The 14,591-nt window shown below is 40.3% G+C and overlaps 1 protein-coding gene across 1 annotated transcript in view; it reads left to right on the top strand.

The window, feature by feature from the left end:
• Positions 1 to 9,717, top strand: part of PGM2 (phosphoglucomutase 2) — a 31,082-nt gene extending 21,365 nt beyond the window's left edge. Inside the window, exons 9-14 of the mRNA XM_084856957.1 lie at positions 392 to 572; positions 673 to 766; positions 3,525 to 3,654; positions 3,738 to 3,927; positions 5,250 to 5,383; positions 6,761 to 9,717. Coding sequence (XP_084713083.1) covers positions 392 to 572; positions 673 to 766; positions 3,525 to 3,654; positions 3,738 to 3,927; positions 5,250 to 5,383; positions 6,761 to 6,863 — 832 coding nt within the window. The 3' untranslated portion in view covers positions 6,864 to 9,717. The remainder of the gene's footprint in view (positions 1 to 391; positions 573 to 672; positions 767 to 3,524; positions 3,655 to 3,737; positions 3,928 to 5,249; positions 5,384 to 6,760) is intronic.
• Positions 9,718 to 14,591: the final 4,874 nt, after the last annotated feature.

The raw sequence follows: 14,591 nt of genomic DNA, 5'->3' as shown, positions 1-14,591 counted from the left end.
TGGCATATGCCTTGAAGCACCAGTGGAGTTCTCAGTCAAACTCCTTAAGTTTTGTTGACCTGAGGATGGTTTTGTTCATTCCCTTAATATGCATATCCAAATTGATTATTTATATATATAATCAATCTGTTACCTTGCTTTTCTTCTGGTTTTTTAAAAAAATAATAAAATTCCTGGCAGTAGCTAACTATTTTAATTCAATTCCTTTTCAAGAATACTTACACATCCAGCATCTGTGGAAAATCAATGAGAACTACATTCCTAACATCCCTTTTCTTCTTTTTGGAATGGCAGAATTGGCATAATTTCTTCATTTTGGTACCTGTTTTTCTTATAAACGTAAGTGTTCTTCTACTGTCTCTTAACCATCTAAACTGATTTTGTCCCCTAGTGGAGAATGGAAAGTATTTTCTGGCAACGAATTGGGAGCTCTTTTAGGGTGGTGGATTTTCACTTGCTGGAAAAACCAGAATCGGGATCCTGGTGCCATTAAAGATGTATACATGCTGTCCAGCACCGTATCCTCCAAAATCTTAAGAGCAATTGCGCTTAAGGAAGGCTTTCACTTTGAGGTAAGCTCTTGGAGTGTGGGGATGGGATGAAGGAAAGCATATTTTGTTTTTCTGTACATGAGACTAATTACATGCTCTCATTGACCCTTGGTCTATACAGGAAACATTAACAGGATTCAAGTGGATGGGAAATCGAGCCAAGCAGCTCGTAGACCAAGGAAAAAACGTCTTATTTGCCTTTGAAGAAGCTATTGGTAATGTGTTTCTCCTTATTAAACAGTAAATAAAAGTGGGCTTCAAAAACCACTGTTTAGAATACAATATCTTTATAGAGAAGGGCAGCAGTTCATTCCATCACCTACGCTTACATTTTTACTGGTTGTGAGAGTAGATAAAATGTAGTACAATGAGCTACATAAAATCCACCCTTAGTTTGATAAAGAGCGAGGGAAAATGGCTTAGATGGTAAATGTTTCTAAATGTCATTTTTAAAATGGGCTACCTGTTTTAAGGATTACTTAAATTCCAGTATGGAACAGCACTGAACAATTTTTTTCTAAGTATAGTATTCAGGGCAGAATCCAACAGGGCAATTATGCCGCTGCCAATTCTCTTATGCTCCGCAGTTCCGTTGTACAAGCTGCCCTCCACCATTTGCACAATAAATAAATAAATGTTGATTTAGCGCTTCCGAGACCAACAGAAACGCATGTTTCTAGAAGGAGGCAGGTCAGCAGAGCTCATGTAAAGGAGGTCTGCTGACCAGGCTTCTTCCAGAAATGAGCGTTTCCACTTTTTCAGGACTTTCTCTAGGAAGCGCTAAATCTCTCTTGAATAAGTGATGGGTCCCGCTTGTGCAACAGAGTTGGTGGCACCCCTCACTTGCAGAAGAGAATTGGCAAGGCAGAACTGACGGAGGCCCCGTTGGATTCTGCGCTCAGTAATCAATGAAAGTATGACAGTACTTGATGTATGGGGTTCCAAATCGCGCTGCAATTTACCTGGAAAGCAGATTTGCTTGTAACATTTTTTGCTGACATTGGCTAAAAAATTACCTTGACACATGCACAACTACCAACAACACGTGTCTTACAATGTGTCCAATTCCATGCCAGTATATGAGTCTGAGATGAAATTCTGGGCCACTATCTCCGAATGCTCATCTCAGTACCAAAATAGACACTTGCCTCCTGACCATTCTGACATAGCAATGATGTGAATTTACTAGTACAGCTAATTAATTTGAATTGACTCTTCAATCTGTGATCACAACTAAGGGCATAGTTTTCAACAGCACAGTCAAGTGAACTGAAACAAACTAGATGATGGACAGAGATGTAAACAACATTGTCCTTGTCACCAAGGTTATTGTGTTGTGATAAAATTGTTTTATTTGTAACTGTCTTAATGGAAGCATTATCTAAGCTTCACATTTTATCATCTGTCAAGAACATTTTTTCTTTTTTTTCTTGAAATGATAAATACACAAAATAAAATGATAAATATACAAAATAAATATACATATACAAAAACAAATAATAACGCATCCTACAAATACATAAATTCAGACTAGTGAAAATAACAAATATCGGTGAATGCTATCCTGGAATTTGTCATTCCAAATATGCTCCAGTTTCCAAATAATCTATTCTCAAACACTTGATTCTCTCTTGCTTTTATATATTATTTTCATCATAATAGCAATGTCCCATATCTGAAAAAAAATCAGTCAATGGAGGGCCAATACTCTTTTTCCAATATGAATCAATATAAATTCTAGCTGCAGGCGGCAAATTAATAACCATTTCTACATCAAAGATTTCTACATAGCCATTCAGATAACTCAGCAGCACCCTTAATGGATCCATTGGCATTTTATAATCTGTTATAAGCTCAATATGATGCCGACTCAAAGTCCAGTACGCTTTTATTGTATCACAGTACCAAAAAATATGCATGTAGTCCATGCCTTTCCCACCACGCCTCCAGCATTTATCATGAGTCAGATTTTATATCTTCTTGTTCTTATATGGTTTAAGATACCACTGATGTAAACACTTAAAGAAATTATCTTTTAGATTAATTGCTATCAAATTGTTCCATACCTATCCACTGTCAGACCATACCTGGTAGAGCAATTTGTAGCTCTTTTACCCACTTAAAAAAAGTGTAATTTCTTTCTGTAGGACGTTTAGCAACAGATAGATCTTACTTATAAGACCCCTACTAGAAGTAGTTAAATGGCATTCCTCAGTGGTTGACAATTCCCTAAAGGACCATGTTTGCATAAAAGCGCAAAAATGGCATGTTTATTCAGGAAAAACTTCAGCAGCCCGTTGGTCTTGCTTGATCAAAAGTAATCACATAACTCCCTACCACACAGATACTAAACTTTACCTCTTCCCATTTAGAAATACCCCCCAGTACCTCTCTTCCATTAACAGGGTGACAATGCAGGGACAATTAATCCTCAATTTAGCCCACACCTCTAAAATAGCCCTAATACATGGATTAGACAATAACACATCCAAATCAGGGTTTTTCTCTGATATCATAATACATCATTCAGAAGTGGGTATGTCCCATTTTGTTCAAATTCTTCGACTCCAGTCTTCTGGACCCAATCCCATATATTAGCCAATCTGTATGCTTCATAATATTTAGAAAGTAAAGGTAAATTATCCTCTCCATTCCTCCATGGGTAGCTTAACAGTGCTACGTTAGCACATTTATGCTGACATATGAATTATTGCAAAGATCTTGCCATTCTTTAAGTCTGGATTCTTTGAGCTTCAAAGGTATATTAATTAATAAAAATAGTATTTTCAGGAGAACATTCATTTTAATGGAAGATGGTCTACCCATCCAAGACAAATTCAGCTTAGACCATTTCCCCGTATCTGTTGATACCTGCTGAAATAGCTTCTTAAGAATAGCTTCCTAAGAATCTGTCAAGAACATTTTGATAGAATAATTTTAACAAACTATTTTATCTGTACCTCTCATCTTCAGGCTATATGTGCAGCCCTGTAGTCTTGGATAAGGATGGTGTCAGTGCTGCAGTCATAACTGCGGAGATGTCTAGTTTTCTGGCAACCAAGAACTTGTCCTTGTCTCAACAACTGAAAATCATTTACAATGAGTGAGTTTAATTTCAGGTATAATTAACAGTTTTTTTACATACAATGTACATGGAGTTCACATATGACTATTTTGTCTTCATAGGTATGGCTACCATGTTACCAAAGCTTCATATTTTATCTGTCATGATCAGAAAGTTATTAAGGAGCTGTTTGAGAAACTTAGAAATTACGATGGGAAGAATACTTACCCAAAGACCTGTGGAAGATTTCCAGTGTCTGGAGTCAGGGATCTAACTACTGGCTATGACAGTAACCAGCCTGATAAAAAAGCTGTAAGTGGCGTATAATTTTTTCTGTTTTATTCATATGAAACATTTGCTGTCTGCATACTTATTATTTTTGCTGACCCTAAATACCTTTGCTTGGAACGAATTCTCAGTGATTTCATTACAGAGGATAGCCATGCTAGTTTGTTCCAGCAAACACACAAAGAGAGTCCTGTGGCATTTTAAAAACTTACAGGTTAATTATGGTGCCCCAGAAAACTCTGTAACAGTCCCAAGTAAGTATGTTTAAGATTGTTGCATTTACACTGGTAAAATGAAAAGAGCTCCTACAGACGATTGTATATTTTAATCTTCATAGTTCATATTCACTTTCAGAGAAAATTGAGGCACATTTTATAACTTAACTTGGACACACAGATAAGATTACCATTGTTAGCATGCCACTGATTGACACATTGTGGAGTAACTGCCAGCAATAGCAGCATGCTGGTGGTGATACGGTTTTATTTGCCAGTATGGCATAGTGGTTAGTATCAGACTAGGACCGGAGAGACTCTGGTTCAAATCTCCACTCAACCATTAAGTTCACTGGGTGACTTTGAATCAATCCCCGGGTTTGCATAATCAGTGCAGCCAACTGTGGCTTATTTAAGTGGTGGGTTGAGGTGCGTGCTGGGCAGTTTTTGAAAATTCAAGCCAACACAACCATGGCTTGTCGTGTTGTCTGAACCTGGTGAGGTTGGGTTGTTGGTGTGGTTAACAAACCACCCAGGACTCATGGGCTGTTTTAGGCTTGTGGGTAGTTAACCACACCAACAACCCATCCTCACTGGGTTTGGATGACACAACAAGCCATGGTCAAAGCTTGAATATTCAAAATGGCCACCTGCATTTTGAAGGTGCATTGCAGCACCACAACCCACCATGGCTTAAATAGGCTATAGTAGGCTGCTTGATTGTACGAACCGTATCTCTTAGCCTAACCTATCCCATGTGTGGGTATTGGAAATACATTATGGACCCAATACGGGCACTGAAATCTACACAATTACTTCCTACTTTGATCATAGATATATTCTAGGGGAGAAAGATACTTGCCTTTTCAAAGGATGTATGTCATATTTGGCATCTCACTGCCCAGTTGTACAAATTTCTTAACCTAAGGGGGAAAAGTAGTTCTTGATCTCCCCACTGTCTCAAATTCTCATGAGGAAGGGTCAGGGAAAGGTTAGTGTTTCTGTTTTCGATCCCACACTATCCTTTTATCAAAACTGATCTTTTATGACTTGTCATTTCATTTTCATGCGTCTAAAACTGATAAAATCAAGTGGCAAAAATTCTGATGAAGTTACCTCCTTTGGTGTTAGGTGCTCCCCACAAGTAAAAGCAGCCAAATGATAACATTTACATTTAATAATGGATGTGTGGCTACTATGCGAACCAGTGGGACTGAACCGAAAATCAAATACTACACAGAGCTTTGTGCACCTCCTGGAAACAGGTATAGTTTGGAAATACTATTTTTTATAGCAAATTGTTATTAAGAATTGGATTCTCCTTCTATAGAGGTTGTCACAGAGTAGCTGTTTTCAGGGCTTCCTTTTACTTAGGGTAGTGCTGTTTGGAGGTATGGGACTGTGTCCTGCTGCAGCCAACATTCTCATGTTATATCCACAAGACCCCACTCTGTTGTATTCCAACCGTGGAATACTTGCTATCCCATTTGTGTTACCCCCAACCACCAACACCACAGTTCAGAATCACACTTGACCCATAAGCATGGAGTGGTAATAACTCCATCCTTTTACTACTATTGGTTGACTTAATTGTGAGCACAAAAGAGTGGTTAAAATCTATAATGGGGAGACATATTAAGTAGAATATATTAAGCAGAGAGTCCAGTGCAGTGGTTAAATGTGGACCAGGGAGACCTGACTTCAGCTCTCTACTTAGTTATGAAGCTCACTCTGTGACCTCGGGAAAGTCATGTTTTTATCTCATCTTCATGGGATGGTTGTGAAGATAAAAATGGATAACCCGATTTATGCTGCCCTCAGCTGCTTGGAGGAAGGGTAGGATACAAATGTGATAAATAAGGGAGCTTGAAAATGAGCTGTAGGTTGAATGGTAATCTTGCTAGTGATGTGTAAAATATGGTTCCATGAGAGGAAAATTACCTAAAGGGGAAAATTAATTATCCTTGTCCGCACTCAACCAATTCATGTTGCTGGGTTGGCAGTAAGACGGTCTACCTAAAACTGAACAATAATTTGTGTCTCTTCGGCAGTAGGGACTCCTGCATGAAAAATAACTAACAAAGTAAAGTAAGCTAATTGTTTTTCCTCCATGCACACGCATTTCTTATTTTGATCTCAGCCTAGTACTGAGCGTTACAGAACTGGAATGTATCTGAAGATCATTGTGTCCAAGCCCCTGTCCTTAAGGCATGACACAGATGAATAAGGCATCCCACTGAGTTACTCTGGGAAATGGGAGTAAAGGAGGAAGGGACAGGGCTTAGGGGGCATGCCAGCTCCATCTTTTGGGGTTTGCAGACATATTACATCAGCCTGCTCGCCTGGGTAAGTGAAGGTTGATTTATAAATTTTAATAATATGTGCACCCCGGTCATGCTTTATGGAATGTGGGAAGATGTTCCTCAACCTTTTTTCTTGCTTTCTAATTTATTGAAGTCTATGTGGGAGTTTAAATGTGCTGTTTAATTCTAACTGCAGTCTGAATCAAGAGAATTGTATTAGGCGGATCTAGAAACTCAAGCACACTACTGTTCTTTGTTATGAATAAAAACTTATGTACTATACAGTCTTGAAAACGAGATGACAGAAACTTCATTAGAGCTTGTCTTGTCTTGTTTTAGTGATTTTGAAAAGCTGAAAAAAGAACTGGATGAACTGGTCAATGCTGTTGAAAAATATTTCTTTGAGCCAGAGAAGAATAAGCTGCAGTCCAAGCCAGAGTAATACATCTGTTCCTGTTTTAGTCTCTAAACAATCAAAATGCATTTTATGGTTAATTAGACAATACATATAAAGCAGCTATTTTATTAAAGAGCTATGACTGCACAAACTTGACTGTAATCTCATCCCTTTGAGAAATGTGTGTATGTTTTATATGTCATGCATACTTTTAAGAGGGAAAGTATGCCTTCCCTGGATAAACTGTTTTTCAATCAACCAATTTCCTCTTAAAATTAAATTTTGTTTCAGTAAAATAGTGCATATTCACACAGGGAACTTTCCATGCCATAGCATACTATTGGAGGTACAGAAAGCATTCTGGGGATGGGTGGAGATTCTATGTTAAAGATGTTGCATTCCAGCATATGAATTCTGCCATTTGTACAGGTCTCCTAAGTCTTCTGGTCTATCATGCTTGCTTCTCCTGGAACTCCTTCACCTCATCACAGCCATCTGGCTCCTTCTGCGAATGTGTTTAAATGCCTGTTGACAAGTTACTTCAGTCTCTTGTATTCTGTGTCTCACACCATTTTCCCACTTTGTTCCCCTTCCCTTGCATGTCTTATCACTTAAACTGTAAGCATGAGAGCAAAGTCTATGTCTCTGGCTTTATGTACAGTGCCTTGTTACTAGAAGCGCTCTAGAACTCTAATAATAAATGATGTAGAGGTCTGGCTTGAGGGATCAGATGCAATAAATCAGTACATTCAAGATCTGGGACGTCCCCAGTGCGAACAAGCCTTTAGGATAACCTGTAATAGCACCGGGTCATCATATTTCTTACCTGTGAACTTGTAGCAAAACGACAGTAGAGAGAGAGTTCTGCAAAGGCAGAATGTTTATTGACAGTGTATTTAAATGGCAACATAACATTGATTGGGTTTAATTTTGCAAGGTATATTCCTGCAGTTATGGACTCCTGCTAGCCTCTATAAGAATTCTAGCAAAATAAAAAAATTATTGGGCTTGTGCTAAGATCTTATTCTTTTGAAAGTCATTGGCTCTGCAAGAGATGGTCCAAGTTACTGCTTTTGTTATTATCACCTGTTCTTCCCATTCTGTTCATTGCTTTTGTTGCCTATTGCTTGTTTAGGTCTTGTTATGTTCCTGTTGGGTGAACAACAATCAATATGATAGGATTCTCACTTTAGGAAGCCAGCCACTGGTTTCCATGACTGGTCCCACCAACTGGAGGTAGAACTACCTACAGCACAAATTCATTCTCTTTCACTCCCACCCCTGCAGCTTTCCCTTTAATTCAACTATTAATAATACTGGTATTTTTGTTCTGTAAATTGGTGTATAAATCTACTTGATATCTTATTGAAACCAAATGATAGATTCAAAAGATACTACCTGTATTATTTCACCTGCTTGCAGTGCTCTAGTCCAGGGATCCCCAACAGGGCTTACAAGGGCACAAGTGCGCCCTCGAGGCCTTTAATTGTGCCCTTGTGGTGATTTCTATGTATACGAGGCATGTCTGCGGACTTCCTGGTTGCTCTACATTTTTAAGTCTATGGACCTGGTTTCTCTATAATTTGAAGTCTATGTACCTCAGCTTGCCATTTTGACACGCCCCCTTGCTCTCTGATTGGCCAAAGTAATAGGTTACAAACCGGTGTCCTAGTCCCATTCTGTGCCTGCTAGGAGTGGGCATGACTGGCGGGTGGCTGTGTTGGAAGGGAAAGATAAGTGTTTCCCTTGAATGCAAACTGGCACTATAGGGATGGGACCGAGTAGGCTGGAGTCTTTTCCATCTGCAAGGGGAGCACAGGCAAAGGGAGGCATTTCCTGCTTGCTCTCTCACCTCATATTTTCATTTTGGGGGATGACGGGGATGGTGCTTGGTCTCCAAGCCTTTATTTTTGTGTGTTGGGAGGTGCGGTGCTTGTTCTCTGTGCCCTTCTGTTTGTTTGTTTGTTGAGGGTGGGTGGGCAAGCAATGGCATTTCCAGCATTCATCTGCCTATGTTGCTTTACCTCCAGGCATTTGTGTTTGGGGTGGTTGTGATGCAGGGGCATTTCCCATTCTCCCCCATGGCCATCTGCCTTGTGCTTGCTGTGGCACTCTGATGTTGTTTGGTGCATGTGGGGAGCACATGCAAAGTTAACAATTTTGCCACACGCCTGCAATATCTTGTTCATTGTGTGAGCTAGATTTCTGGGCTTGCTGGCTGCTCCACCCAGCCCCACTAATTTTTTGCGGCATTGCGGTGGAGGCCTTTTATGGGGACAAAGAAGCCAGAGCCTTCCCCTGCTTGCTTGCCCACCCAACTCCTTTTTGACCTGACACCCCCCCACGGCCATTTTGTCAGTAGCTATGCTCCCATGGTGGCCATTTTGTGGGTGGCCATTCCTCCTCCATGGCAGCCATTCTGTCACTGGTGCCCATGGTACTTTGTCAAGATTCCAAATGCGCCCACAGGCTGAAAAAGGTTGGGGGGCCCTGCTATACAGTATATCAACATCCTTTAGTGTATGAAGTACATATTAGAATATTCATTATGTAAATACCTCCATTTCCCTTCCTGAAAGCCTGGAGTTCTAACTACAAGAAAGGCCTTTTTTCCCCTTGAAAAGCTTGAATAACAAGTTAGAAGTGGGACATGCCATTCAGATTTTACTGAAGTGGAGATCTTGGGAGCTGTTTCTAATGACTTGTCATTCATGGCTTTTAAAAACACATCCTATCCATAACAGGTATGGCAGTTGTGTGTTTATTTGACAACATTCCTGAGGAACTGTAGTTGAATCTCATCTCATGTTGCCCTGAACGGCTGCTTCTCACTCATCTATGCTGTTCAACCCTTTATTTAATAAATGTTGGAAAGTAATTAAACACTTTTCTGTCCTTTATGCTGGTGATTCTTTTATGCTGATGTTTCTTTTCCTCTTATTGTAAAAAGACCTCTGTGTATGCGGGTATGTGGGTTGCGCAGATAGCCAGGATGTCTTACTCACAGACAGTGGTTTAGTTATTACAAATATATGATTCAGCTTTATAATAGCTGTTCAGGAAGGGAGTAACTAGGCAGAAGTGAAAGTTTTTAAATAAAGATCTGAAACTAAAGCCATAAGAACACACTGAAAACAATTTAGTAATACTGATCAAAATATCATACAATTTCCTCTCACTTAGTCCCATTCCTCTATTTATTGTTCATTTGAAGTTTCCTACATAGGATATTGGCAATTATGGCAATGAATTAACTAACTGAAGGAGGAAAGTTCCATTTTGGATTAAAGATTTTTTGCTAGGAACTCAGAGGATATGAGTAGAAAGCAATGTGGTGGGTAAGATGCTGAAAAACATGGCCAGTTTGTGTTATGAGTAGCTTGTTAGAACTTAATCCTCCACACCTTTAAGATTAGTAAACTTCTATAGTCCCACTCAATGTTCTAAACAACAGTATGTCTTAAAGTAGCCAGTTACAACGGTTTTCTTAATATCTGCAGATAATAGAATACATAGCATCACAGCAAAGGAAAAGGTCAAAATACTGACATGCATTTGTTTGTAAATATCCAACATCACCTCTGTCTGCTTTATGTATTGGATGAAATAAGTTCTCTTGCCTATGAAAACTCTAACCTCAAAAAAACCTCAATGCAAGTCTTTTAGGTCCCACAGGTCATTCCAATCTGCAGCAACTGCTGTGTTGCAACAGTGCTGCAACACTAGATGCTGGGAAGTTGCACTTTTCTTGTACTCCCTTCTGCTGATGTAAATACTTAGGTCTGTGGTGCCAGTAATTTTAAAGTCATCTGTAGAAATACATGGACCAATCTCATATTTGAAACTCTTAGAAAAAACAGCAAAAACAACAACATCCTCTAGTCCTGCAAGGTCAGTTCAAATCTCATGTCAACTTTGCTATCTGATCTCCCCCTTACTTTAGACTATAAATTAATACTGCCCTTATATTCTCGCAAAGCACACAACATTCAGGTTCTGTATATAGTCATAGCTTTTACAATGTAAAAATAGACCTGGGAAAATAAACATGTCATTAGAAAAGAATTTGCCTTGATTCAGTGCCCACTGAAGCCAAGGGGAAAGCTTCCAATCACTTTTAACCAGGCTTTGAATCAGGCAGGCCCTCATTAAGCCCCCCCCCCATTAGAAACAGCTGTGCAACAGTTTGTGGTGAAAATGTAAACCAACAACTGATTACTGTTCTTTTTGATCTGCCATAGCTCAAGAGTTTCTACTTACTATTATTCAAGATAACTTATTAGAATGTTTTAGATACATGCAGGAACAGCACAGTTGATATCTACCCTCTAGAAATAAGAAAACTCCAGTGTAGTAATATCTTGTTTTTAAGAGTGAGGGAAATATGTGGCATGAAACTATGGAAGGGGGCATTCCAGGAGCCTCCCCAAATCCAGTAAAAAAAATTCTCCTTTCAATCACCCTAGTTGTCATCTTCCCCTAGCTGCCTCTTGTTATGTTTAGAAACCATTCCGTTGCTTTTTGTTGTGTATGACTGTCAAGCTGTTAAGACATGTTTTGATTACTCGTTTTAGGCCTGCATTTTCTGCCACTTTTAAAATTCTTTTCTAGAATCCCTCATGGCAATGTGAACTTGTACTGTCCAGAATGATGGTGGCATTCTTTTGCAGTTTGCAGCAATTGGTTCTAAAATGTTGTCAGTGACCTTTGCTAGTTAAGAAAAATTTATCACTGAACTAAAAATGTTTAAAATTCTTTAGTAGTGGTCATTGAAATAAATGCAGCAATTTTAAGAAACTCTAGTTCAGATAACAGTTTAGATATACATGTCAGTATTGAGAGCAAGTGGACATAATGCAGTTTGTTCTGGGGTCTTCCAGGCAGATCACATGCTCTCTTTTAATCCCATCTGAATGTTCTACCTCCTTTCCTGTATGACAGATTAGAATACAGTGGAACCATTGTGGGCTGTGCTACCTACACAATCCAAGGTGTGACATGGATACATACCTTCCTGTGTAATCCTGTGCCACCTTCTTGGAAGACTTTCCCCAAACTGTCACCCAGCAGTAGCCATAATATCAGGCTACAGCCAAAGCAGAGATGGGAAGCAGGGCCACTCTATTCACTCTACCATGGGACTAGCTGCCCTTCACTCCTTTCCCTGGCCTGTTCCCATCTCAACTGCTTGTTACAAGAATTTGTAACACTGGTACCTGAGTTTGCTTGTTTTCTTCTTTCCTCCTCCCTCTTGCATTTTGTGTCTTGTCTTTTAGAGGGCAGTGACTCTGTTTTTTAAAAGCTGTTCTGGGAGTCATGTCTACTGAGGACCAGATAAAAAATGCTTTTTTAAAAGCACCTATAAACTTCTGGTTTGGTGTTAAAGCTGGAAATGAGAAAAGTCTCAATTTAAATGCATTCTTAGTATTGTGTGGGTGAGGTAGATATTTATCAAAGATGTATTCTCAATAGTTGGTCATATTTTCTGCAGTAATCACTATGGCATGCACGGTGATTAACAAAATGTGGAAAGGGGGGAAAGCTGCAGTCCAAATGGTCCAAGTTCATTAGAAATATCTTTGGGGGGGGGTTACAAATCACAATTCTAGGGGGGGAAATTAAATGCTTATTTTTATCGTCAAAAAAAATGGAAAGCTTCTATATTTTTAAGTACCAAGTTGTCCATAATGGAACTATTATCAAGCAGATGTGGTAAGAGCCAATCAGAGGTGTCCTTTTTGGCAAGACCCTAATGCAGCAGGACAATCTAGCAAACATCTGAGGGTTTGAGCACAGGACACAGAGATATGATGTCATTGTTGACATTATACCACCACTGAGATTCATTTGTGATATGCTTGGCTTCTGTCACTGCCTACAGGGAAAATCTCTTGTATAACACAGGAACTTCTATTGGTCAAAAGAGCCTCCAGCTAATAAGCACCAGCCCCTTCTCAGTTAATATGAAATGGGAACATCTCTTTTGGTGGCCACTGATGATCTCTTTTTCTGTAATACTAATTGGAATAAAATTCCAGCTGATGTTCTTAAATTCTCCCATCTCAAACATGGCTCTAGGGCATTCTAGGTGGGGAAGAAAAGGGCTGGATACGCCCAATCTCATCTAATCTCAGAAGCTAAGCAGGGTCAGCCCTGGTTAGTCCTTGGATGGGAGACTGCCTGGGAATCAGGCTTCCTGCATTGAGCAGGGGGTTGGACTGGATGGTCTTGTAGGCCCCTTCCAACCCTATGATTCTATAATTCTCTGAGCTAATTCTTCCTAAGGCTAGCCCTACCATTAGGTAGAGCAATGTTCCCCAATCTGGTACCCTCCAGATATTTTGGACTTCAGCTCCCATCAGCCCCAGCTAGCATGGCCAGTGGTCAGGAATCCGGGATGCTGGGAGGTGGGGTGGGTGGTGGCAGTCCTTGCCCTCAACCATTCCCATCCTCCTGAGCTGGTCCCAATGCATCACAGACAACACCACTGGAAAAGGCCCCGACCAAGTGAGAAGGCAAAGAGACAGCTAGCATAGCTTATGCACTCCATCAGTCACTGCACATATTTTGTTCGGCTCACATGATACACACTTGTACTTCCTCTGCTGCATTGCAGCATTTGTCTGAGCAGGCAGTGAGCCAGTGCCAGGTGGAGTAGTGAGTGAGTAGCAGTGAGGTGTATGGAGGACAGAGCTGAGTGTGCCATGTGGCTTGCCATGCACCCCGTAAGCTAGCATGCTGTCCTCAGGTGCAGTAGAGGATACTGTTCTATTGCTGCAGAAGGTTCATCTGCTAGTCTGAGGGCCAAATTGCATATTATGTTAATCATGTGACTTGCAACTACATCAGTTTTTTTAAAAAATACTGGGTGCAGGGGTGGGTGGGTAATGTCACTAGGAATGTAGCATGCTGGAGGGAAGGTTTAACTTTCCACTGCAACCATAATCCCAATGACAACCCCCCCCCCCCGGCGCAACAGCAATTAGCCCTAAGGTGCCAATGGGGGCTGTATTCTAAAGCTAATTGCTGTGCAGGGGAGATGGCTATGGAGGGAAAGGTTAAACCTCGCTTTTCTACATATTGTGGTTCCAATGACAAGCCCTCATTTATGCCTACTATTACATGTTTTTAAAATCCCAATTCCTCACTAACCATGTGATTAAGGTTGTTGTTGTTGTTGTTCAGTCGTTAAGTCGTGTCCGACTCTTCATGACCCCATGGACCATAGCACGCCAGGCCTTCCTGTCCTCCGCTCTTTCCCGGAACGTGCTCAAGTTCATATTCATTGCATCAGTGATGCTATCTAGCCATTAGGGTGGTATCGTCTGCGTATCTGAGGTTGTTGATAATTCCCCCAGCAATCTTAATTCCGACCTGTGATTCATCCAACCCGGCGTTTCTCATGATGTACTCTACATATAAGTTAAATAAGCAGGGCGACAATATGCAGCCTTGTCATACTCCTTTCCCAATTTTGAACCAATCGGTTGTTCTATGTCCGGTTCTTACTGTTGCTTCTTGACCCTCGTACAGGTTTCTCAGGAGACAGGTAAGGTGGTCTGGTACTCCCATCTCTTTAAGAATTCGCCACAGTTTGTTGTGATCCACACAATCAAAGGCTTGAGCGTAGTCAATGAAGCAGAAATAGACGCTTTTCTGGAATTCTCTTGCTTTCTCCATGATCCAGCAAAAGTTGGCGATTTGATCTCTAGTTCCTCTGCCTCTTTGAAACCCTGCTTGTACTTCCGGTAGTTCTCGGTTCACATACTGCTG

This window comes from Heloderma suspectum, chromosome 5 (assembly GCF_057233095.1).
Source record: "Heloderma suspectum isolate Gila_16-S chromosome 5, 16-S_ref, whole genome shotgun sequence".
Lineage (NCBI taxonomy): Eukaryota > Metazoa > Chordata > Lepidosauria > Squamata > Helodermatidae > Heloderma > Heloderma suspectum.
The sequence above is the reverse complement of the archived record's forward strand: the minus strand, read 5'-3'. Positions and strand labels throughout refer to the sequence as shown.